At 33.4% G+C, this 26,555-nt stretch overlaps 7 protein-coding genes across 7 annotated transcripts; 3 read left to right on the forward strand and 4 right to left on the reverse strand.

The window, feature by feature from the left end:
- Positions 1–171: 171 nt before the first annotated feature.
- On the reverse strand, positions 172–3,762 carry BX664DRAFT_381074 (chitin synthase 1). The gene is made up of 10 exons (XM_051548935.1): positions 3,297–3,762; positions 2,891–3,260; positions 2,546–2,794; positions 2,414–2,467; positions 2,066–2,353; positions 1,490–1,984; positions 1,258–1,424; positions 836–1,177; positions 587–755; positions 172–528 (listed from the first exon to the last, which is right to left on the reverse strand). Exons 1-10 carry the CDS (start codon positions 3,728–3,730, stop codon positions 283–285), a joined length of 2,814 nt encoding a protein of 937 aa, XP_051396129.1. The 5' UTR covers positions 3,731–3,762; the 3' UTR covers positions 172–282.
- Positions 3,763–3,915: 153 nt separating this feature from the next.
- On the forward strand, positions 3,916–5,311 carry BX664DRAFT_343729 (uncharacterized protein). Its single transcript, XM_051547359.1, has 4 exons — positions 3,916–4,128; positions 4,222–4,403; positions 4,496–4,545; positions 4,662–5,311. The coding sequence occupies exons 1-4, from the start codon at positions 4,019–4,021 to the stop codon at positions 5,205–5,207; spliced, it is 888 nt and encodes a 295-aa protein (XP_051396130.1). The 5' UTR covers positions 3,916–4,018; the 3' UTR covers positions 5,208–5,311.
- Positions 5,312–5,802: 491 nt separating this feature from the next.
- BX664DRAFT_270568 (uncharacterized protein) lies at positions 5,803–7,259 on the forward strand (the record flags this gene model as incomplete). The annotated part of the gene is made up of 3 exons (XM_051541104.1): positions 5,803–5,990; positions 6,057–6,698; positions 6,950–7,259. The coding sequence occupies 3 exons, from the start codon at positions 5,803–5,805 to the stop codon at positions 7,257–7,259; spliced, it is 1,140 nt and encodes a 379-aa protein (XP_051396131.1).
- A 305-nt stretch (positions 7,260–7,564) lies between these two features.
- On the reverse strand, positions 7,565–8,024 carry BX664DRAFT_318462 (uncharacterized protein; the record flags this gene model as incomplete). Its single annotated transcript, XM_051542798.1, has 2 exons — positions 7,565–7,678; positions 7,773–8,024. 2 exons carry the CDS (start codon positions 8,022–8,024, stop codon positions 7,565–7,567), a joined length of 366 nt encoding a protein of 121 aa, XP_051396132.1.
- A 641-nt stretch (positions 8,025–8,665) lies between these two features.
- Positions 8,666–9,223, forward strand: BX664DRAFT_343738 (uncharacterized protein). The gene is made up of 2 exons (XM_051547360.1): positions 8,666–8,789; positions 8,913–9,223. The coding sequence occupies exons 1-2, from the start codon at positions 8,720–8,722 to the stop codon at positions 9,050–9,052; spliced, it is 210 nt and encodes a 69-aa protein (XP_051396133.1). The 5' UTR covers positions 8,666–8,719; the 3' UTR covers positions 9,053–9,223.
- Positions 9,224–11,015: 1,792 nt separating this feature from the next.
- Positions 11,016–12,987, reverse strand: BX664DRAFT_362669 (uncharacterized protein). The gene is made up of 6 exons (XM_051548330.1): positions 12,930–12,987; positions 12,765–12,845; positions 12,443–12,676; positions 12,164–12,376; positions 11,806–12,100; positions 11,016–11,708 (listed from the first exon to the last, which is right to left on the reverse strand). The coding sequence occupies exons 1-6, from the start codon at positions 12,939–12,941 to the stop codon at positions 11,161–11,163; spliced, it is 1,383 nt and encodes a 460-aa protein (XP_051396134.1). The 5' UTR covers positions 12,942–12,987; the 3' UTR covers positions 11,016–11,160.
- A 2,510-nt stretch (positions 12,988–15,497) lies between these two features.
- On the reverse strand, positions 15,498–16,352 carry BX664DRAFT_389475 (peptidyl-prolyl cis-trans isomerase-like protein; the record flags this gene model as incomplete). Its single annotated transcript, XM_051549541.1, has 5 exons — positions 15,498–15,667; positions 15,741–15,922; positions 15,984–16,151; positions 16,230–16,268; positions 16,338–16,352. The coding sequence occupies 5 exons, from the start codon at positions 16,350–16,352 to the stop codon at positions 15,577–15,579; spliced, it is 495 nt and encodes a 164-aa protein (XP_051396135.1). The 3' UTR covers positions 15,498–15,576.
- Between the last annotated feature and the right edge of the window lie 10,203 nt (positions 16,353–26,555).

Below are 26,555 nucleotides of genomic sequence, written 5' to 3' on the forward strand. Positions count from 1 at the left end.
ACAAAATCATAGTTAAAATAATCATTGTCACAGAATCAGCATCCGTTTATCCATCATTCATCCATCATCATCAATCGTCTGTCCATCTTTAATTGTATCCACTTTCAAACATTCCCTATACAATCACCAATCATCATCAACGTATAATGTTTCCATGGAGGACCAAGGATCATTTATTAAAAGCAAATAAAAAAAAAGAATAAAGATAAAAAAAAAATAAAGTGGAAGGTAAAAATCCAAACTAATGATGGTCTAATAAAAAAAAAAAGGAAAGATCTATAACTAAGTACTACTAAATAACCGTAAGATAAGGAAGATGAGAGCATTGATAAACTTGAATGCGGCCAAACCTGCATTTGTCCATAAAATCACCAACATATAAGTATTACCAGCTGAAGGAATATAGAGTGTCTCGTATTTTGTTGAAGTAACAATGGCTACTAAGGATGCATTACAAGCTAACCATACCAGTACAAGATGAGTTCTAAATGATCGGAATCCATCTTCTTGATTCGCACTTGGTTTGTTCTATCGAAAAAAAAAGGAAATAAATAACAAGATCACAAAAATCATTATTGATTATTACCTCTGGAGGTGGCACCTTTCTTTCCAATTCCATCAAAGCAGCACCATATTCATTTTCAATATCTTGAGGATCAGTAGGTAATTCTAATTCTACTTCGCCTTCTTCCTTGGATACTTTGGTAACCACACCTAGATCTTTGGCTATTGTATTATCACCTTTGGTACCCCAACTAATAATAATAATAATAAATAAAACATTCAGTTCAGTCAAAGTATCATATGTTAAATTAAATTTTTTTTTCGTACATACCTAACATCATGTGTATTGCAAAAGGCGTAAATATTCAATATATTAACGTAACCAGGTAACAATAAGAGATATTGAGGTAAACTTGTAAAAATATGCCACGGTTGAAGATAGATGACACTAGAAATAAAGTAAAGTCCATAGGTAGCCATAAGAGAGATCACCATGTTGCGAAGATTTTCATTGCGTAACACCAAAAGTGCATTTATTCCCGTATCATTTGTCCAGTTAGTATTCTCCGCAGCCAACTTGATTCCTCTATAGACAAGCCAAGATGATCCAAATATCATATAAGCCATAATCAAAGAAAAGCCAATCAAACATCCCATAAACAACCATCTTGCTCTATACAAAAACAAAACATCAGAAAAAAAAATGTGATCAGTTTAGACAATTATGATAGGTTCAATTCCTTTTTATCTTACCCTTGAGGTCGATTGCCCATAGAACAAATACAAATCACCAACAAAAGGAATAAATAAAAGAAACGACAGATATCAAATAATCGAGCACCCCAGTCATTGAAAAAAGGACCTGTATCAGGATCCGCCAAACTTTTGGTAATAAAGAAGAAAGTAATATAAAGATTTGCCTAGAATATATTCATTGATTAGTATCTTCTTTCTTTTTATATGTATATTTTTTTTGAGGACTTACCAAGGCGAGCCAACTAAAGAGGAGACTGATGACATTGTAAATAGCTTCAATTGTCAAAAGTATCATTCGAGTCAAAGAATGTCGGCTTTGCCAAAGAGCGGCAAAGTGCCACAAGCCATAGACACCAGCAAAGAAACTTCCATTCAGCCATCTTCGGCGTTGAGAGATAAATTCAGCGAGATGATCCGGTACGTCCGTAGTCGCAGAGGCAGATTTGCAGTAATGCAGTAACCATTTTTCATCCTTTTTGGCCACCAGTTCAAAACATAGAATCCGATCTTCAGCCAAGTACATGTTTGCTTCAAATAAACCACTACCACCTTCCTGTTTGCCATGATTACTGTGTAACGTTTCACCTTTAAAGTATTTTTCCAGAGGACCTTGCCCATTGACATCGTTTTGAATGGCACAATATCGATAAGCTGAAAACGCACCAGGAAGAACCGCAATGTATCCCAGTACTGACTCCATGGGTTTGTCTAAAATATTGGACATCTAAAAAAAAAAAAAAAAAAAAAAAAAGGAAAAGAGTTATAAGGAGTGAGATATAAAATACGTATATAATAATAAACTTGCCTTGTATTCAAAGTTTTGAGCAGCAACAAGTGGATTAAGAAGGTATTTGAATCCAGGTCCCAACATGGCACGAATTTCACCACAAGCACCACCAATTTGAGGATCTCGATCAAAGGCTTTCCATAGTTGGTAAATACTATATGGTCCAGGTTGAGTTCCAACATCTAAAAGAATACATACTTTAGGTTGAAGAGATTGACTGAATGCATTGAAGAACCATCGATGTGAGTTGATCTTTTTGGCGTTTTTTTCCTTGAGACAAAAGAGAATTTGAGCTGGTACAATACCCTATCGAAAGAAAAAGGGGGAGTGAGAAATAGAAAAAGAAGAAGGGAAAATATTTCATACCTTACTAGCACCACGGCGTTTTAATTTCTCATCAAAAGAAATTTGAGTTGTATACTAAAAAAGGACATATCAAAGAAATGAATAAAAAATACATACGTATATATATATAAAAGAGGTATCCATTCTACTTACTTCGTATATATGAGCTGTCACTGGTTTATTATCCACAATATTCTTGGCCAATCCTTCTTGATAAACACCCATAGCTGCCAAAATAGATAGAACACGAGGTTGAATGATCTTTCTTCCATCGGCCACAATTGAGACTACAACCTTTTTCCAACCTTCTGGTCCCCATGTTTTTGAATGTTTCATTGCACAAAGTTCTCTAATATTTTGCATTACACCATGCATTGTTCTTGCAAATAAGTATTCATCCTCCTAAAATAATAATAATAATAATATTAATAATAATGAGATATACTTTTTTTTTTTTTTTTTTTTTTTTTTTTTTTTTTTTTACTTCTCTTGACTTACGTTGTACATTGTGATGACGATATGTATTTCAGTTTCCCTTGGTATATTCAATTGTTGTCGTAATTTGAATCCATTAGACACAAAATCATCCGGATCACAAGTTGCTGCTGTATATCGCATCTTTTTGAATTCATCATCATCTTTACGAGGTACTTGACTAAGTAAGGTCATAGGCACTGCATTTTCCACCACCAGATTACCTCGAGTTAATAATAAACGTTTTGTCGCATATCTTCTTGTTGTACGTAAGGGAGCTGGACCATAATGCATTTTTGATCTTTTATCAGTGGGGATTTCATCATCATCATCATCATTATTATTATTATATTGATTCAATGTGGTGGCAGAATCATAAGAAGGAGAGTTAAATCTTTCATGAGGTGCAGGTGGTAATGGATGATTTGACAAAGTAGATGATGATAAATGTGGTGGCACTGATGATAGTACTTGAGATAACGGTTGATTGGGAAGAGAAGAGGTCAAGGATGGTATATCAAGACTTGGTAGATAGGTTTGTTGTTGTTGATGATATGGATGTTGATAATTGGATGGTAAAATAGGAGGTGGAGATAATGGAAGAGGTCTTGGTTGTCGCGATATTGAATATTCAGTAGGATGATATTCAGTAGAATGATATGATGATGGTTGAGGATATGATAATGGTCTTTGGAAATCATGTACTTCTTCTTCTTCTTGTTGTTGCTGTTGTAGTTGAGGTATAGATGATTGAGGTCTTGAAGGAGAAGATGGTTTTTGATCACTACCAAATATCAAAGCAGATATCCAAGATGTCATCAAATCATTAGATGATGAATCATTTTTATTTTGATCAAAAGACATTGACTATATACTATAAAATGAAATAAAAAAAAAAGAAAAGAAAAAGAAATAATAATAATAATAAAAAAGAAAAGATCATAAATACTTGCATGTCACGGAGTGTGAATTAGTTGACCAAAATAAGAAAATCGCAATAAAAACAACCGTCCAAAAACAAAAAAAAAAAAAAATAATTTTCATTGTTTCTCTTTTTCATTATTTTATCCACTATCTAATACGTCAAAACTGAACAAATTTATCATTCTCACTCTCTTTCGTTATTCCCCTGTGTAACTCTATTTATATATCATGCCAGCAGAAAGAAAACCTATTGTCATGCAAACAAAAAAAACCAACATTATTTATGAAAACTGGAAAGTCTATTCTCTTCACAACAAACTCATGTTCCGTTGTAACGAGTCAGTCACAAGTTTTTTTTTTTATATATATCACTAATACTCTTATTAATCTCTTTTTTTTTTTTTATTTATTTAATTTTTTTTTTTTTATAGAAAAAAAGCAAACTGGTATTTGAAACGAAACTTGGCCAAATTGATACCTGGTGAACGAACAATTCAATTGACCTTTGAAGCCAAAGGAAATGGACACAAAGAAGGTGATTATATGGTTGAAGAACGAATCAACACTTGTGTAGCATGTAATGCAACTGAACTATTAACTATGCACCATGTAGGTAATGCTTATTTATTTCTTTTTTCCTCTAAAAAAAAAAAAATTGGATACAAATGGGAAGTCAACTAACTTTTTTTTTTGATTTTTTTTTAGTTCCTGAAATGTATCGTCGAGCTATGCCTCTTTCCATCAAATCAAAATCGGTAAGGGATAAAACAAAAAAGAAAATGATATTATATGATTTTATTTTGATTTAATGGATTATTGAAAGGGAGGCTGATGACACTAAAATGATGCATTGCATTTTATATATATATAGAGCCGGGACATTCTCTTACTTTGCAAACAATGCCATCATCTATACGAAGATAAAGCAACCCAATTAAAGAAAGAATTAATGAAACAATATGATTGTCCGTTGGAAGGAAAAGGATGGATCAATTCGGCAGAAAAACGACAGGTACGCAAGGCAGCCACGGCATTATTACGGTTTGAAGATAAAATACCCCAACAACGACGAGATGAGCTCATATTGGTTGTAAAGGAGTATTATGATCGTCATGAAAATCAAAACGAACCGATATCATATGACGACGACGGAAGGATAATGGCTTGGAAGACAATTTTGGAACAATATAGTCGACTTGAAGATGTATACCGTGGACCAGACTTTATAGACCATGGGACTTGCGTGATTCGACAACTGATGGAAAAAGGAAAGATAACCTCGGAAGACGGAAAACAGGAACGTTGGCCCGAATTGGAAAACTTCATCAAGTTATGGCGACAACATTTTTTGGATCATCTGGAACCGAAATACCTTAGTGCAAGCTGGACCGTGAATGGAGAAATTTACAATCATTAATTAGTTAGATGACTTTGATGATTTATATATAGTATTATTTTGTAGTTTTATGTATTATAGTTTATGTTTTAGTTAATAAAGAGGATGATCACTCCTTTTTTTTTGAATTATTTTATTTGTATAATTGGGGAATTGAGACGATGTAAAGGAATTGGGGGGTTAAACGATTTCAAGTTCCGTAATAAAAAGGGAATAAAGGGAAGGGGGTTAAGAAGAAGAGTTTTTTTCTTATTGGCGAAAATGGCATTTTGGGGTAGCTGATGTTTAAAAATGGAAGACTTTTTTTCGATTTCTTTTTATTTTTCACGTTTCTTTTCTTTTCTTTTCTTTTCATCTTTTTTTATCATACCATTACTTTATGATTCCTGACCATCCTCTTTTAAGATTAACTGTTTATACAGTAGCATTATGTCAAACTGCATTAGCACCTTGTGCTTTTGTTTACTTTCTTTACTACATCTATGTATCACAAACAACAACATTATTGACAGATTTTCATAACAACACTGGCTATTTTTTATTACCAACGACAATCCATTATTGGTTGGCAACTGAATTGGTGTTTTATATTTTTTTCCAAATTACAAGAAATCGTATGCAACAATCCACACATTTTGTGAACTCCTTGACTTGTAAAGAACGTCGAATCTTGGTTTCTCAATGTATTGCCAATGTGGAAAATGTAAAAGAATGGTTACCTGGTTGGTTTATCAAAAAGATGTTGAATGGTCAATCTATTACACCTAATTTTGAAGAAATCTATCATGACAATATGATTGAATGGTAAAATAAAATGAAAATAATATATATATATATATATATTCATCTTTTTTTTTTTTAAAAAAAAAGGTTATCATGGGCATTTTTTACAGCTTCTTTGGATGAAGTTCTACAACATTCCAATCACGTCAAGGAAATCGAATGGATGGTAAATGAATTCGAGTCGGCATTCCAAATCCAATTTCCAAAAGGTTATAACGATCAACTTCAATCAAGACGACTCAATCTCGATCCTATCAATGCATATCACCGTCCTTTACTATTTTATGTATGTATCCAATTGATGACCTTGCTTTATGATACTATGGTACTCCAGGTACGTTACGGGATGAAGAAATATGGACCAGAAGCCGTGCATTCGAATCTGTTGTGGAACCCTGTGGAATCCTCCTTTTCCCCCTGTGATCAAGAAAAGGATTGTGATGAACGTATTTCTTATTGGTTCCGTGATGGTGATCGTAACAAGAAACCCATTGTATTTATTCATGGTATTGGTGCTGGATTGATGTGTTATATGACATTTGTTCATCAACTGGTACAACTGGATGCTCCCATCTTTTGTATAGAACTACCTTTTGTATCGATGCGTTGTGTTGAAGATGTACCTACTATGCAAGAAATCAGTAATGATATTCAAAGAATGCTTCATCGTCATGATTGTCGTAATGCAGTGTTTGTTGCTCATTCTCTTGGTACCGCTGTAGCTTCTTGGTCTTTAAAACATATACCCAAATCTGTGGCTGGTGTCATTTTATTGGATCCTATCTGTTTCATGTTACACTATGATGATATGTAAGTTGTCAAAAAAAAAAAAGGTCGGTGTTGTTTGATTGTGCATGACTAATGATTCTCTTTCTTCTATTCTACTTTTTTTTTTTTTTTTCTTTCGTTAGTTGTACGAATTTTGTTTACCGCACACCCACTACTGCTAGTGAATCCATCGTCAAGTATTTTGCATCAAGTGAACTTTATATATCCTATTATATCTCTCGTCATTTTCATTGGTTCCAATGCGCTCTTTATGTCACACCTATCAATCAACTACATCAAAATCAACCTTTAATGACAACACCTATGCCTCATCACACCAAAATTTATTTATCAGAGCATGATAATATTGTTAACTCGTCGCGTGTCGAATCTTATTTGAAAAAACATGGTTTGAATTCAGAAATGATGCTTGGTTTAGATCATGCTTCCTTTTTGGTTTCTCCTATTTGGCAACAAAGGATCATGGATACTGTATCTAGTTATATTGATGATGCAAAATAATCCCCCCTTTCCTCTTTTTTTTTTTATGTTACTCCTTTTGATTCTATGACCACTACTTTTGTATATATCCTTTTTTTTATCTCTTTACCGTTATCTAATCCATTATTCTATTTGTATATAAAATAATAAAACTAATACACTTTTTCTTTTTTATTCACAAAAATATATGATGGATCTATTTATTGACTAGGACTGGATAAAAAAAATGATGATAATGAGTATACAGATATAAATGGGTCATGTGTGTGTGTGTATGTGTAGACGTGCGTAGGTGTGTGGTTGTGGAAAAAGGGTTGATTATTGTGCTATACTGATACACCAATGCGTTGTGCCATTTGCTGATATTTTTCATGAGCCAATTTTCGTTGTCGCCAAAGGAAGATCATGACCGAGAATACTGCAACTACCAAATTGATCGACTACAAAAAAAAAAAAAAAGAATATAGTATTCTATGAGATATATCATCCTTGACTAATGTATTTTCTATCTTCCTTTTTTTTTTTTTAACTTACCTCAAACTTGATGATGCGCATATTTTCAATCCTTTTCACCCATGGACAAGCACGAAAGGTGGGTAGACTAATCACATCGTCATCATCAGTCATAATATCCGTCCTATTACCCATCCAATTCGGATCATCCCATTCGCATCGTACAGGTTCCTTGTTTCCGTATTCCAAACAATAAGGAGCCGTTTTCTGTATATGAATGAATAATAGGCAAGATGTTAAATGGTGAAGAGTGGTAGTAACAATGAAAGTCATAATAACAATGATAGTCGTAGTAGTAGTGATGGTGGTGATGGTAGTGATGGTAATGATGGTTTGTATATGAAGATGTTGTGCATCAAAAATAAATAGGGTGAGTAGAGTAAATATAGAAATACATTCTCACCTTTTTATGTAAAGTATATAATTGTATTTACCTTTTCAAGTGAAGTACAGACATCACATTCCCCTATAGATACACAGGTAAAGGTCGGTTTTTCAACGTTCTCATGAGAGTGGGTATAATCACCTAGTCGGGAAGGTATATCTGAGGATTGACTGAATGGTGGTGCTCGTTTCTCGTTTAAGGTTGCGATAACAACGTTCAATGGTGTAATACTAATAAATATAAAAGAATGAGAGAGAGAAAGAAAAATATAGAAATAAAAGGTAAGAAAATTTGTATATATAATGGTCCTTTTTTTTAATACCTTGAATAAAAGAGTAATAAGAAGAAGAATAGAAGTAAGTTTTTCATTTGTATTAGAAATAAATAAAAAGAAAGGAAACCAAAAAAAAAAAAAAAAAAAAAAATAAAGATAATGTAGAAAAAGTTGAGCGAATTGGAATAATCCAAGCTGTCTTTGAAACCTTTCAGTTAAAAAAAAAAAAAAAGTTGATTCATCTTTCCATTTTTTTTTTTTTTTTGTCTCTCTCTTTTTCTTTTCAACGAATAAACAAATCTTTTACCAATGCAACGTAAAAGTTTATGGGGTTCTTATAAAGCACTTCCACCAAAGACTAGAATATGGCTAGGTGTTGGTAAGTAGACATATATAGATATAGATATATATATAGTACATAGATCATCTTAACACGTTATCTTCTTTTTTCTTCTTCTTCTTTTTCTTCTTCTTTCTTCTTCTTTTCTTTTTCCTTAATTAGGTGGTATGGTGTTTGCTACCGCAGGTATGGTTCTGTCAGATTACATTGAAGAAAAGCGACCAGCAACCGAAGCAGAAAAGGAACAATTGGAAATGATTTCGCCAGTGACTGTAGTGGATCATGTACCAAAAGGTCATTAAAGTGATTTTTTATGGATTTAACTCCTCATATTATGTATATACTTTTAGGTAGACACACCCACATGATCAATCAATTTATAGATATCACATTATCCCTGAAATACAATAGTAATAGTCTTCTTTTTATTTTATACTTTATATTCATCAATAAAAATAAAATTTGCATTCCATCATGTATTTTTTGAGTTATTTCGGATTGGACTGAAGGATATATACCTGTCATTCTCTGTCAAGTCAATTGTTGAAATAATTAAACATTGAAAATGAATGAAGTTTTTAACTCGTCTTTTTTTTTTTTTTATTAGATTCCTCTTTACTTCTCGTTCCAAAAAAAAAAAAAAGAACTATGCTGTTGACTTATCCTTTAATCTCCATTCTTCTTATCTTCTTATCGCTATTTTCTTTTTTTGCAACATCAGCCAGTATTTCACAATCATTATCACTTCGTCCTTCTTCTAAATTAGTATCATCATCTATAGCATCATCCTCACCATCATCTCGGCTGAATAAAAGAGAATCACATATTACATCTCTTGCAGCAACGAACGGGGATTTCACTTTATTTACATGGTCATCATCATCATCATCATCATCAACGCATAATGCCACGATGGTTGATCAAACTTTTGACTTTTATCTTACTAATCCTACATTATTACAGCTGATTGACTTTAAACAACCCGGTGATGTGTTCCAGGTATATGATAATGGCATATCTTTGGGTAAAACAACTACACCACAGCATACAACCCATCAAGGCAACGATAGTATTACATTTTATGCCAATACACCAGCCGAAGCCTTGGCCGATCAACAACGGCTATTCAGTAAGGGTCAAGTATTACTACCAACAGGAAATCACTCCATCACCATCAAGGTATTGACTGACTTGAAAACAATCGATGATGAAGGAAACGATATTGCTATGGGTGCCATTCGATTAAGTGAACCTCCTTTGAAACTGCAACAATTCTATCGCAAGATGGAAGAGGAAGACAATGATGATTATCCTCAACGTCATTATATAACCAGACAGTATGGAGTTTTGCAACAACCTAGATATCGTGCAACAACAACTATCACCATTGTCATGCCACCATTGACTACTGGTAATATAGAAACAAAACAGGATGATGGCCAATGGAATATAGGATTGATTCTTTCTTTTTCCTTTTTTTTTTTTTTTTTTTTTTTTGTAATCCAGAAAAACATCAAAAGATGGTGCCAGTGAAGACTACAATGACAGATGCTTTGGGAGTTTCTGTTGTCACTTTTACTCCACCTGCGTAAGTTAGTAGATTTCAAAAAAAAAAAAAAAAGCATAGCGATCACTGATACATCATTGTCTTTTTTTTTTATGTGTCTGCCTCTAGAGGACGAGGGCATTTGGTACGCAATCCTAGGGCAGGCATAAGGAAAAAGGAGATGATGGATCGTCGTTTGAAGCAATATTTGGCACGAGCAACCAGCACACATCTTTTTTGAACCGTAGGCCATCTATATATTTATACTTTAAAATTTCACACCCACTAGAACTTTTTTTTTTTTGAGGGGCACTCTAAGTGTGAATAATAATAATAATAAAAATAAATGATACAAAACTTTTATAAATAAAACGTTGTCAGATGGATTGTAACGATGATGATTGATCTAGATGATGTTAGATGGAGGCTGATGAATTTTCTCCTTTACTGTAGAAAGCTAAAATTTTACAAAAATGTCTTTTTTTTTTAAAAATTTCACTATGATGTATAAAGAAACATCATACTTTTTTTTTTTTTTTTTTTTTTTTTTTGAAAAAGTGACAATGGATATGATTGAATATTCATGTATTTGATCGATCTGGTTGGATTTGCAACGTTAGAAAAAAAAAAATGTCACGACCATCGAGAGGTTTCCATAAATGGGGCTCATCTTTAAAGTAGAATATGAGATAGGATCATGCAGCAAAAAAAAAAAAAAATAATAGGTAACGGACAAAGTACTTTTTTTTTTTATTATTTCAAAAGAATATGGATATAAATAATAAGGGTGAAATTCATTATACATCATACTAAAGATACTAGAGTAAAAAATAATAATAAAAAAAAATAAAACCAACTAGCTAACTAACTTGAACCAAGAAGAGTCTGATTCAAACATTCCAATACCGAAGAGATACGATTGGCTAAAGGAGAAGCATTGAAAGGAAAAGAATCAGATTGAAGGAGAATCCGGGTATCATCAAAGAGTTCCATCAGTAAGCGAGTACAAGTGTCGGTCCCATCACTATCACCATATTGTCCTTGATATTGATCATTGCGAAATCCTAAAACTTGATCTGCTGCTTGAATGAATTCTTCAGGATGTCGTTCCACGTACTTGAGATAACGCATCATATATAATAACATATCCGTTTCCCCGCTCATCAATAAGTCAATCAATACTTCATAGTCCAATCCAGATTTGTACATAAAATAGATAAACATGACATGAGGATTGAGATGAATCAAAAAAGGTACCAGTATATCAGTCCACAAACAAGATAATGTTTGTTGTCTTTCCAGATAAGTATGAATTTCCAGGATATCAAGTTGTAGTTGAATAAGTACACGATCATTGCCGCCGCACATGCTGAAGACAAGTTCTAATAAAGTGTGTTGCGATGATAATGGATCTGAAGTCGTAAATACAATAGAGAAAAGAATCAGATCAAAAGTATTATTTCTACAATCTTTTTCTTTTTTTTTTTATTTCATATCAATACGACTTGCCTTCAAAATTCGTCATGCACTGTTGAATCGATTCGATTAATACGTTGTCCAATACTTGATCAGATTGTCGTTGTATCAAATTCGAAAGAGAAACCACAATGTTCTGAATCAACAAACTAATACATTCACGATCAACAATCATAGGAGAAGGATTGGTGTCAGCTTTCTGTCTGCAGGATGGTGAGTAGAAAAAATCAGTTTGATTGCTTTCTTGAAAAGAAGACCATTCAATCGGTGATAGATTTGCTTTGCATCTGTTGATATATTGAATAAGTGATAAAGTCATATCCACAGTCTATGATAAAGAATAATAAACAATATATAAGAAAAAAAGATACTGTATGTTCAGCTAGTTTACCTTGTGTCGCTTCATCCAGAAGTATATCAATTCCATTGATTTTCGCACCACTGAGATATGAGAATGATACCATAACCTGGGAACCATATCAGACACTTGTTGTTCGTTTAGAATATTGTCCATCCATTTTTCCACCACTTGTTCATTTTGTTCCAATAGTATTGATATCTTGATAATATCGATCAGCCAAACCAAAAATGGATAAAGTAACTTCTACTCATCGAAAACAGAGTTTAGTAAAGATCAAATTGTCAGGTTTTTTTTTTGTTTTTTCTTTACCCAATCAGTAGCTTGTAACTGTTGGGAGATCCATGGTTGAAGAATAGCAATTTTCTTAGAGAGACAATGTAAGAGCGTATAGAGAGGATGGGTATGATCAATCAAGTCTTGTCGTCCTTTTTTAAAGATCCAATGGCACATATCTAAATAAAACGAAATTACCGTGGTGTCCGAACTAGTCAATAATTGATCAACGAGAGCATTGCAGCCATTTTTCAGATCCTTTTTTGAAGTCTACAAAAAAAAAAAAATAAATAAAAAAAAAAAATAGTCAAGATTACATATTCATATTCCTTTAAATATATTAAGAAATAAATGTTACCGTGGTCCAGATAATGTTGAGACATTGTTTTCTTTTCTGAAAGGAGCAAAACCGATCACTATTGATATTAGTGTTTCGAATCTAGTAAAATAAAGAAGAAGAAGAAGAAGAAGAAACAGGCATATTTATTAGCTCTAGTATAACTATATAAGAAATAGACGTTACCCATTCCTCCATCAATTAGAAAACAAGGAGATATTTTTTTTAAAAAGAGGTAAACCAGAAAAAGATCAAAAGAAAAAGAGCCAATAAAATTTCACACACCTTTTTTTTTTTTTTTTTTTTTTTTTTTTTTTTTTTTTTTTTTTTTTTTTTTGCCTCGCATATTCACACTGACCCTTTTTTTTTTGCTTCCTTCTCTTTCCGCTTTTTTTTTTTTTTTTTTTTTTTTACTCGTTTCCCGCGCTTTGTTCATATATCCATACTGACTAAATGATAGGTAATATATAGAACTCAATGACCTTAATGGATTTTTATTCTATTATTGTCAATTTAAAAAAAAAACAATAAAATAAAAAAAAAAAGTATAAGGACGATTACTTACTTTTTCTTTTACTTTCCTGATTTTTTAGGTTTCAAAACCTCCTTTCTACTTGGTTGAACCCTCTCTCTCTTTTTAGGACTTGACTAGAGAGCCAGTGCAATTTCAGTTGTCTGCAACTACTTTTGAAGGTCTCTTACTACTTTGGTAATCCTAATATTGAAAATGATGCTTCTCCATATTGTTTTCTCAACTTGTTTTCTTTTTCTCCTCTTCATTACGATAGACTCGTGGAAAGCTCAATCAATCTTCAAAGGCCAAGAAAAACAGTTGGTTAACCTCCATCGACTTATCGGACGCCTTCTTTCAATGCAACAATCCATATATCTGGAATGTCAATACGACCTCATAAACGAAATATAATAGAAAGTAAATGATCAATTATGTATACTCCAACTTTTCCTAATTTGAATTTTTTTTTTTTTTTTTTTTTTTTTTAGTCTGAGTCCTGAAAACGACAAGAACAGCGATGATAATGCAGATATACAGGGCAATTCAACAGCAAAAGAATCACAGCCGACTTTCAATACGTGCTTGTCAAGGCTATGGACTCGTGCAATTTTGGCTCAGCTCTGGATCAGCTATCTGCTACTTTTGGTCGAAATCCGTTTATTACATTGTCTTCCTGAATTATACATCAGTTACTATTTATTTATCTACAAGCATGTGTATTACTTCTGTCTTCTCTGTTTGTCCATTTATATTGATACTATGCTATTTCTCCTGTCACGTTCTTGACATAGTCGTACCTATATACCTGGCTGATTTAGATGTTTCTGTATACAGTAGAAAACCGCGCGATAACTCAAGATGGAATTGGAGATGTTTCGATGAAATGATGCACATTCAAACTTCTATCAGCTCACTTGGCCATTAGAAAAAGACTTTTGATGGAGTCCATAGTGGAGTAGATCGAGAAAACCCGCACACAACAACTTGATCTATGACATAACTCCCTGTAGTACCGATTGATGTTGGTTAAATATATGTATGCCTTGGAAAAAAAAAGAACGTACCGAAAGAAGAAATTACGAAATATGGATTATTAGCATGTATCAAAGGTAACCTCTACTATCATGTATCTTTGTATTGATGGTCATACTAACTCGCCATAATTCTATAGATAGTACCTTATCTCACACATTGTTATTGAAATCGAAGGAAAACTGCCCTGGCATTTTGAATGTCTTTGGAAAAAAAAGAACTATTGAATACCATGACGAGCGGAACATTTGGAAAAGGCAAAATAGATGTGGCTATAAAACCGAAGATCATCAAACCAGTGAATATAAAACACGGTCATCAGCTCTCAAGAAAATCGATGTGAAGGTAAAGTATTACTCGCGTAGTAGAATCTTTTGTAAATTATTGTACATGTATGGAAATCATCCTAATTTATCTTTTCTTTTATAGATACCTCTTGATTCCTCGTAGACGTTCCTTTTTTTTTTTTTTTTTTTTTTAGTCAATCCATCTCCCTCATGTTTTTTTTTATATTCATTCCGTATTTGTTTATTATTATTACCCTTTATAACTTTTATTCCACCTTGTTTACCCCCTAGTACATAATGTACTTGTTTTTTTTAACGACAAATAAAAAATAAATGAAAACAAGACTTCATGTTTTATCTTATTTAATGATGAACTCCAATGACTGTCGCTTCAATGTTGGTGAGATAAATCATCCATCATTTACGTATTATCACACACTGGAACATTGTCGTCCAGAAAAAAAAAAAAAAAAGATACTAAAGGACTTGACAGTAATGGGAAATTATGTTGTTCTCATCGTGCTCCTTGATTTATTTGTCTGTCCGCTTGGGTCTTCATCTAGGAAACAACATATTAACGACAACGATCAATGGTTATACTCGACATTTTTTGAGTGTAGTCGCCATTCCTTTTTGTAGTTGTGTATATGTTTTATACTAAGATGATCCGTTACTATTTCGAGGTTTGCGTTGAGTCATTCATACTGTATCATTTGTCGCCCTTCGCTGCGTTCCTTCCATAGTTTCACCAGCTATGCTGTCCAGTACGAAAAAAAGAAAAGAAAAAACAAATCAAAACAAAACAAATCTTGCCAATTTTAATCATCATCCTCATCTACACACGCTGTCTACATGGGAATGACAGCTACTCATTGCACACAGTCCACCGTCTATCATTTTCATCATTGGAGACAAACAAAATAAAATAACATGATGATTTTTTTTTATTTGATTATACTGACTAAACTAGTTCAAACTTTGTACTTAAATTAACGATTAATTACAATTGACCACAATCCTGTATCACGATTTTGGCTGTAGTTGCGCCAGATTGAGAGCCGTAACTTTCGATTTTCTTGACAATATCCATACTATAACATAAGACATCAAACAAAAAAGTGAGAAAAAGGAATCCCTCTTTTCCTTCTCATTCCCGTCACTTACCCTTCAACGACAGAGCCAAAGACAACGTGCTTGCCATCCAACCAAGAAGTTTTCGAGGTGGTGAGGAAGAACTGGGAACCATTGGTATTGGGACCAGCGTTGGCCATGGACAAAATACCAGGGCCAGTGTGCTTCAATTTGAAATTTTCATCTTCGAACTTGTGACCATAGATGGATTTGCCCTGTAAAACGCTTAAGAGTGAATAGACGAATCACATTTTGCTTCATGATCCATTTACTTACACCGGTGCCATTATGGTTGGTGAAGTCGCCACCTTGACACATGAATTGAGGGATAACACGATGGAATGTGGAGCCCTTGTAACCAAAGCCTTTTTCGCCAGTACAAAGTGCACGGAAATTTTCAGCAGTCTTGGGAACTTCATCAGAACGAAGTTCCATAACAATGCGCTAAAAGATGAAAAAAAAAAAGTTTAGTAACTGGTGATGCGTTCCAAAACATAAAAGATGTCATATCTTTGTACTTACGCCAAGAGGTGCACCGTTCGCAGTCATGTCAAAGAAAACCTTTTTCAAATAGAATATATAGATATGGTTAGTATTTTGACAGATAAAAGTATCATGTTTTGCTTTTACCCTGGGAAGAGCCATATTTTTTAGATTATTGAATGGAAGGCAAAAGGAAATATAAAGAGAAAAAGAAGAAAAGAAAAAAAGTATTTCTCTCTAATGCAGACCTCTATTTTATTTTTCAAACAGCGAGTTGAAATTTCCAATGTGCCGCGTAAAAACCTGATTTAATAGCAAAGTTACAAATTTCCCACTTTCTTCCCCGTAAAAAAAAAAAAAAAAAAAAAAAAAAAAAAATTCTCACTCACGACTGCTTTCAATTGTGCCTTTTCATTTTCTTTTCCTATTTTACATGAAATACTCCTATCGATCCTCCTTCGTTCGATATTAATCTGCAACTGATGAGTTTCGTTTTACAAGATGAATCTCCTTGGTAACGTATGAAACAAAAGTCAGAATATGAAACGTTTTTTCCTGCAGGCAACAAAAAATATGCTTTTCTTTCCTCCTCGCGGAAACATAGTACTAACCACACTATTTTTTTTCCATTTTCTAAAGGATAGTTGGAATCAAGATAGGAAACAAGCTGTATACAAACTATATGTTTTGACTCTGAGGTAAATAATTTTTACATGTTGAATTGCCCAAGGAGTTAATTCACCCGTTCTTTTATTTCTTCACTAGTTATTAAAGGATTTGACGTATTGGCAATGATATTTACCTTTATTAGAAGTAAGTTTTTTTTTTTAAAAAAAAAAACAATAAAGAAGTGCTTTTTTCTTCTTCTTCTTTTATTTTTTTTTTTTTTTATATATACGTTCTTCTGACCTTGATCATTTTACTACGGCATCTATGAATCTACACTACCACCTTTTTTCTTCTCAATACTTGGTATCCTGGACAATGACTGTTACTGCTACTACTAAATGTACGTCTGAAAAAAAAAGAAACCTAGATACTCGAAGACTTATCATTTAAATTTAAGGATCAATAGGATACTGTGCGAAGTGGCTATACAAAAGGACCAGTATAATGGATGACATACGATAGGATCAACAAAATACATGGACATACGACAGGATCTGCAAAATGGATGAACATACAATATGTTCAAAAGGATCAACAGATGACAGAATTAAACAAAAATGAGTATACCTGTTACTGTTATAAGGTAGAAAACATGGATAAACAGGGTATATGATGTGATTCAACTGGATTCGACTTTACAATCAATTTGGAGTACCTTCTTGATCTTTTATCTCTTATTCTGGCTGACTCTTTTTACTAGTAATTTAGTATATAATTAGTAAATCAATTATATATTTACATTCCTTTTTTTTTAATAAATATTATAATCATTATCACTATTTACTATTATTGTTTAATCATCATCTCCACTATTATCAATTATTATCATTCAAACAGGTATCATCCATCATCAGTCATTATCTATTTCCGACCATCACTAATGCATTTCGCCTTTCCACCCTGATTGGACTGTTATCCATATATGTACGCGTACACAATGCTAACTGAACTATTACTATGCTTCATCCTACTCCTTTTACTATAGGAAATAATAGTATAAAAAGAATGATGAATTCTTGTTTTATTTTATTCAATTGATTTTATTCAAAAAGGTATGTCCAAATAAAAAAAAAAGATATATTGATTGTCCATCTCTATTTTATCTGATAATTGTTGACAGTACTTGAGATTATTGATGATTATGGGTAAGACTTTATTGATAAGATGATACGCTATGCACAACACTATCTATGACTGCTACTACTACTATTATTGTAACTATCCGTAAAAGAATCATCCATGATAAAAAAAGAAGAAGACAGAGAAGCCAACCAAAATCATGAGATAATCAAGAAGAGAGATTTTGTCCAATAGTTGATCCATCTGTATATTGATCCTGTCGTGTATATGCATCGAGTTGTACGTCCATTCGTTTCGTTGACCTTGTTGTATAATCATCTAGTCATATTCTATTGGCATAAAATCATGGTGAGTAACTTTGCATGGATCAATATTTCTTTGTCTTTTTTTCTTTTTTTTTTTTTCCTTTCTTTTTCTTTTTAGACTTACGTTGTATACTAGTAGCCGTCTATAGCGCCAACGAGGAAGGATTTTGGAAAAAAAATATTATTTGAGGTAAATGATAAATGATGGATGAAATAACAAAGTTTGAAACGATTCGTGTAGAAAAGAAATAAAGTAATGTTAGAAAACGTCAACCACAGTAATAGTAATTCTTTTTTTTTTTTGGAACTTACTTTTAATAGTGATATTGTACCTAGTTCACCCATCTTACGGTAATACAATCGATAGTTGATGTTGCATGGATGAAATAGCGATAGAAAAAAAAAAGGAAGAAAAGAAATAAAAAAGGAACGTCAGTTATAGTTTTTTGTTTTCAGATTTACTTTATAGAAAATACACTTTTGATTACCAAGAAAGTGATGATGTGAGGTGATTAATATAATCCTTGATAGTTGAATGATGAAGAGAAAGTAAAAAGGGTTGAGAATGGATTGGTTGAATAGTTGTAAGAAAGAAAGAGAAGCAAAAAAAAAAAAAAAAAATGAGAAGGAAAGAAAAAAAGGAGAACGAAAAAAAAAGATGAAACGCGGTAAACAAAAAAAAAAATGGAACGCGGCATACAAAAAAAAAAAAAAGAAAAAAAAAAAGAGAGAAGGAATGAATGAATGTAGTTTGTGAGAGAAGAAAAAGAAAAAAAAGAATAAAAAAGAGAGAAGGAATGAATGAATGTAGTTTGTGAGAGAAGAAAAAGAAAAAAAGAATAAAAAAGAGAGAAGGAATGAATGAATGTAGTTTGTGAGAAAAGAAAAAAAAGAAGAAAAAAAGAAAAAGAAAAAGAATGAATGAATGTACTTTGTAAAAATAAAAAAAAGAAAAGAAAAGAAAAAGAATGAATGAATGAATGTACTTTGTAAAAAAAAAAAAAAAAAGAAAGAAAAAAAGAAAAAGAATGAATGAATGTACTTTGTAAAAAAAAAAAAAAAAAAAGAAAAAAAGAAAAAGAATGAATGAATGTACCTTGTAAAAAAAAAAAAAAAAAAAAAAAAGAAAGAAAAAGAAGGAATGAATGCACTTTATAAAAAAAAAGAATGACTGTGCTTAATTACCTTTTTTGGTAAGTATGATGAATTATGATAAAAGTAAAAATGCTTATAACTTGCCCAAAAGACGCGATATTAAAAAAATAAGAATAGATTTATAATCATCACACAAATCTGCATCCACTGTGTGAGTTTTACTTCAATAGACGCGTTATTAGTGTGATTATTTAAAAAAAGGCATTTGTGAGCATATCATATTTATAGTGATTTTTTACTTAAAAAAACTAAAGTCGACCAAATGCCACCAAATTTATACCAAGGGTAATCCTACTTAAAAGCAATATACTGGCACTTAAATGAGATCTCTACTGCGATTGGTTGTTGAGATATTCGCTCTGAAAGCAGTAAAAAGCATATTTTTTTAATTTTTCTCAAAAAGGAACAAGTGAACCTATAAAAAGAAAAATAGAATCTGAATCAGAAAAGAATTCTGTATCATATACAGATGGTTTGGTTGAATTAGAATAAGTCTTTTAGTGAAAAGTCAAAAATTGACTTTTACACAGCCACGATGTTCAGTGTGGCAAATGCCCCGAGCTAATGTCAAGCCCTAGAATATGTATAGGGTAAGGCCGCATTGGAAGGTGGCCGAAATGGTAAGACCTGGGGGAAATTCCTTGGGCAGTCTGGGAAGAAATTCCTAGGCGTAGCTGGGGGCAGTACCTGGCTGAAAGTTGGGGGTGAAGTTTGAAGGAGTCTGGGAAGAAATTCCTGGGGTAAGTCTGGACGTGGAGTCTGGGCGAAATTTGAATGGATCTGGGGGGAGTCTGGGAAGAAATTCCTGGAGTAAGTCTGAGTGTGGAACTTGGACGAAATTTGACTAAGTCGATGGGATTAAGATAGTTGATTGGATTAACAAATATAAAAATAATAATAAAAGACAAATCGAAAATACGATGAGACTGTTGATATAGTTTATTTCAATAAGAATTGAATGAGAGAGAAAAAAAAAAGAAAAAACTATTCTAATCCAATCTTAAATGACAAGAAGCTGAGATCTTAAAGTTACACAATAATATCAGTCTAGATACGACATCACCCCCTTCCAGTCTGTTAGACGTCTCTTATATATTTGTCTGTATCTTTTAATGTTATAACAAAACATGAATTATACATCATGCTGCATGATTATTCCGGATATGGTTTTTTTATTCATAGGAGTGATGGTTGTAGAACTGTTCAATTTCTTTTCCGTTTATTATTTTTTCTTTGAGGTCGAACAGGTTCCTTTAAACCGATTCTTTTATAATAATCAGTGATGATTCTTGGATCCTGGAAATTGTGATGTGGTTCCCAGGTGTCGTCTTCTGGTGTATAACCTTTCCAACGTACTTTATATTCGTATTTATTAGTTTTTTCATTTAAGCGATGTTGTACGATTGCTTGTACTTCATACACTTCATCTTCTGGTATGATTTCATCCATTGAAATGAGTTTTAGTTCTGAAGGTGTATAATTTCTTGGTAGGATATCACCTGTTAGATCTTTAAGGATATATGCACCTCCTTGATTTTGTTTGATCACTTCAAAAGGGCCAGTGTATCTGGGCTCCAATTTTGTACGTTGTGAATTTTTTATCATCACATGGCTTCCTTGTGGAAAAGTAAAAGTTTTATGTTTGTTATCAAAGTTCATTTTTTGTTTCTTTGTTACTTCTTGCGTTCTTTTTTGTATAGCTGGAAATATCACTTCATTCATTTGTTTTATACGTTGTTGTATTTCTTCTTCTGTCATTTCTTCTTTAATACTTTCATCCCTAAAGTCGACGAAGTCATTAAGCTTACGACCGAACATTATAGTAAAGGGAGGTGTATTTGTTCTTTGACTTATTTTGTTGTTTATAGATAATTGTACTGACGGAAGATATTTATCCCATTCATTCACATTTCCTTCTATTACTTTTTCTAGGACATTCATAGTTGTTTTTACAGTGTTTTCTGCTGCACCGTTTGCCCTTGGATGATATGGGGTTATTAATCTGTGATCAAAACCAGCTGCTTTCTTGAATCGTTTCATCATATCGTTAACGAATTCTGTTCCGTTATCCGATTGTACAATCTTAGGTATACCAAAATCGCAGAATACATTAATCAGTTGATTGACTATAGTGTCAGCTCTTTTGTCAGGTATTGCCCGTATTATTACAAAGCGTGAGAAGATATCTCTCATAATCAAAATATAATTATTATTTTGATTTGTTGTAGGTAAAGGTCCAGCAAGGTCAATTGCCCAGTGGTCACCTGGTAAGTTTGAGGATATTGGGCGTAAAGGATGATATCCATGTTTCGCTATGTTATATTTTTGGCATGAAGGGCATTTACTAACTAGAGCAACTGCTTGTTCTTTTAATTTAGGCCAATGTATACCGTTACTATGAATAGCTTTGACGATTGCTTCAGCACCAAAATGGCCAAAGAGATGTGCTTTATTTAATAATTCCTGACGTTCTTCTTCTGGTGGTTCCATTTTATCTGCGCTATTTATTTCAACAGATCTGTTTATTAACGTGTTATCGTTATTACCCCCTTCCAGCCTTGACATGCCAGGGAAAAGGCGTGAAAGATAATCAGGTAAAATATTATGGGTACCAGGTAGATGGATGACTGTGAAGGTATAGTCGAGCAATGTGTCTAACCAATTTGTCATCATAGGGTTCATATGTTCCTGTGAATGTATATAGATCAGAGCTTTATGGTCCGTGTAAAGTGTGAATGGATTACCCCACAGGAATTGGTGGAATTTATTGAAAGCGAAGATGATTGCTAACAATTCCCTTTTGGTTGTAGAGTAGTTACGCTCTGATTTGGACAATGATCTTGCCATGAACCCAATATAGTTTGTTTTACCCTGGATTTTTTGGAAGAGGACAGCACCAATACCAACATTCGATGCATCCGTCGCTACGTGGAATGGCTCTTGAAAGTTGGGGTGTGATAAGGTAATATGTTTTTGCAAAAGCTTTTTCAGAATTGTAAAGGCTTGCTCATGCTTAGGTGTCCACTTCTTTTTTAGATTATCCTGGTTACGCAGTTGATTCAATGGATCGGTAACAGTTGACATCATTGGAATATGATCTCGGAAATAGTTGACTACACCAAGAAATCTTTGAAGGTCTTTGCCTGTTTGCGGTGTTGGCCACATGTCAATATTTTGCAGTTTACGTTCATCAAGTGATCGTCCATTTTCTGAAATAGAGAATCCAAGTAAGTATACGGATTTTTGTGCAAAATGACATTTGTCTGGATTGAGTAGTAGGTTAACGGCAGTTAACTTATCAATTATAGTTTTAACATGTAATTGATGATTTTGCATGTTATCACTATAAACTACGATATCATCCACAAATGTGGTGACAAATGGTAGATCAGTGAATAAAATACTCATCACCCTTTGGAATTTTGATGATATAGGTTTTAAACCAAATGGGCAACCTCTGAACATATATTGTTTACCGTCTACTGATGTGAAGGTAGTTTTATGACGATCATCCTCATGAATTTTGAACCTATGGAAGGCACTTTTTAAATCAAGGGTACTAAATACTTTGGCACCACTCAATTTTGTGAAGATATCACTTATTAATGGTAAAGGATAACGATCATCAGGTAAATATTTATTAATATGACGAGGATCCAAACATGGTCGCTTACCAGTTAAGTTACCGTTTATATCTTTTTTAGGTGCTAATGTTAATGGTGAATTCCATTTGTTATCGATGTTAGCAGGAACAGGTTCAATGATGCCATCAGCCAGCCAATTTTGTACAGTTTGATGTACCATTTCTTTCAATGTATGAGAGATGGGGTATTGTCTTCTGTAACATGATACACCTTTAGGCATAGGTAAGTATATCACAGATTCAGGGAGTGTACAAAAAGCATTTGTAGGGATAGCTTGATTTTGTTTTAAACTGTTTTTAATAAAATGATGGAATGTTTCCTGTTCTTCTTTTGTACCTGCTGGTGCTTCATTTGGGATTTCTTTATCTTTATCAGGGTCTTCTTCCATCTTTTGAGGAAGTGGATCCCATGTTTGTACTAAACCGTAATAACCAATACCAAGTGAAGGCATTAAGTCAGCTCCAATACTAACTTGTTGATCACCGGTTAATTTCATTACTTCAAAAGAATATTTTAAAGTTTTCCCGTTATAACAAAGATCTAAAGGTTCTGTATAACCTAGACGCTGAATTACATGATCAGAATGAGCTAAATGGATACAATCATTTGGATTTTTATTTTTATTATTTAGAACAATTATTTTAAAATTATTTTTTAAACAAAAATTTTCATCGATGGCAGAAAAAGTTGCACCACCATCTAACAAAGCCATGATAGGTTTTTGTTCTAAATAAATTGGAATAAGACATTGATTAATGTTTTGATTATTTTGAACTGAATTTTGTTTCTTATTCTTAGCCTTACATTCTGACATAAGATTCAACTTATCATCAGCATCTTCTTGTTTTTGAACAACCGTTTTGGTTCGTATAGCAGCACGAGAGAACAAATTGTTTTTGCCATCTCGGCCGTTGAGTTTCTTTTTAGGACAGACATGTCCAGGAAGGTATATCTGCCCGCAACCATTGTAACAAAGAACACCTGTTCTTTTACCATCAGAGACTGTATTAGCCTTTTTTATTTTCTTTACAAACGAAACATCATTTTGAATGTTTCGCTTTTGAGCAAAACCTCTAGGGTTTTCTGTTCTTTGGATGTCCATACCAGCAACGGTTTGCATCAGTTGATGAATATCAACGTCAAAATTCGGGGCAGATCGGGTGATCAACCACTCCGTTGCTTGTCTTCTAATTTCTGGGTTTAATGTAGCTAAATAAACTACATTGGAAAGAAGAGAGACAGGCATTGTTTCCCATTCAGTCATGGTTAACAAATTACCGAACATCTTATTATGTTCGTCGATGGTTTTAGAATTTTGTCTGATCGACACAAGTTTATGCCAAGCATTAAACTTTTGAGCTGGAGTATCATATTTGTCAATAAATTGACGTTTTATGAAAGCCCATTCTGTTTCACCATCTGACTTTTCATTTATTTTCTTTAATAAACCTTCAAAAAAGAAAGTTTGAGCGCCGTCAAGACATCTTGGAAACAAACGACGAAATTCATTTTCAGGTTGTAAACCATGAGAAATGAAAATTTTTTCCAGCGTACTGAAAAAATGTTTGGTCGAAGTAAACGACTTGTCATTTATTTCTTTACCAACCTCATAACTGTTGACCAGCTTTAATTGAGGAAGGTATTTGGGAACAACGAGGCTTCGATTCATCATCTGAGCCTTTGTTCTTTCTTCTTCAGCTCTACGGCGTTCGAAAGAAAAGAACTTTGGGTTATGTGGGAACTTACGTTCATACATAGCCCGACCATCATCGACGGCTTGTTGATCCTTTTGTGCTTGTTCAAAAAGTTTTTGAACATGGGCACGAGCTTCATCAGAATTATCCAATTGAGCAAGTGCTTGAGTGTAGAGCACTTCAGACTCTTCTGCCTTGTGCGTAAGCACAGCGACAGCCCACTCGGCCCTAGCTTCAGGAGAAGCATAGGTTGAGGCCCCCAAACCACTTTGAAAAGTGGAAGAGGGTTGATGGTTTTGTTCTGTCATAATGACATCACGTTCCAAATGGTTGTTGATAATGTTGTTGACAAAATCGGTGCCATTAATGGAGAAAGGAGCAGAGGTATCCGACATATTGTCGTTGTTGATGTTGATGTTGTTGTTATTGTTGTTGTTGTTGTTGTTAGAATTCATCGTAAAAAATAAGATAGTTGATTGGATTAACAAATATAAAAATAATAATAAAAGACAAATCGAAAATACGATGAGACTGTTGATATAGTTTATTTCAATAAGAATTGAATGAGAGAGAAAAAAAAAAGAAAAAACTATTCTAATCCAATCTTAAATGACAAGAAGCTGAGATCTTAAAGTTACACAATAATATCAGTCTAGATACGACAGGGATCTGGGGGAAAGTTGCCTAGCTGGGGGGCAACTCTAGTCACTCCTTAGGGAGACTTTTGAGTTCTGGGGGAAATCTGACTTAAGGGGAAAGTATTTCTCCTTTGTCAGAATAATCTGGTAGGGGGGGAGTTTTTTCTCTCTTACTGGATTACTCTGATAAGGGGGGAATTTTGTCTCTTCTGTCAGAATAATCTGGTAAGGGGGGAGTTTTTTCTCCTGAACCAGATTACTCTGATAAGGGGGATATTTTTTTCCTTTGAGTCAGAATACCCTGATAGGGGGGATATTTTTTTCCTTTTTGTCGGGGGTACTGATGCAGTTAGAGTCCATTGCTGAATGTGAAAATATTCAGTATGACACTTATATTGAATCAGTATGAATTAATATTGCCCTTTGACCCCTCTACCCTTTAGTGTGCTCGTCATCACCGTGGGCCAGTGTTCGATTCTCGATCATTGTCCCCTTTGGTGCTCTCACGGGTAGGCTATGCACCAAGGAGTGTTCCCTCAGGTGGGGGGGAACACAGGGGGGGAGGAGGGAACATTTTAGCAAATTATACGAAAAGTTCCGCAAGGAACTTGGAGTGTAATTGCTAAAATATTTCTAAGTTGTTCATAGTCCGCTTGGAGTATAATATATTCTAAGTGGTTCAATGTCCGACTTAGAGTGTGATTCCTTTTTTGGTATTCGGAGTTCGGAAGAATGTAGAATAGAATCAAGAATAGAATCTATGAATAGAATCTTAGAATAGAATCTTGGATGAATCTTGGATGAATCTTGGATGAATCTTGGATGAATCTTGAATGAATCTTGGATGAATCTTAGAATGAATCTTAGATCAATCTTAGATCAATCTTAACTCAATCTTAACACAACTCAGATCAAATTTATTCTGATTTGTATGAATTTAGTTTTTTTTTTTTTTTTTTTTTTTTCGATTATTTTATACTTTGGGTTTGGGTTTCTATGTTTGATTAAAAAAATTTGTGTTTATTTAGGTTTCGTTTTTGTGTTTTTTGGGGTTTGATTTGGGCTTTGGGTTTGGGGTTTGGGTTTTGGGTTTTGGGTTTTGGGTTTGGGTTTGGGTTTTGGGTTTTGGGTTTTGGGTTTTGGGTTTTGGGTTTTGGGTTTTGGGTTTGGGTTTTGGGTT

Source organism: Halteromyces radiatus (genome assembly GCF_025201355.1).
Source record: "Halteromyces radiatus strain CBS 162.75 chromosome Unknown BX664scaffold_11, whole genome shotgun sequence".
NCBI classification, from domain to species: Eukaryota; Fungi; Mucoromycota; class Mucoromycetes; order Mucorales; family Cunninghamellaceae; genus Halteromyces; species Halteromyces radiatus.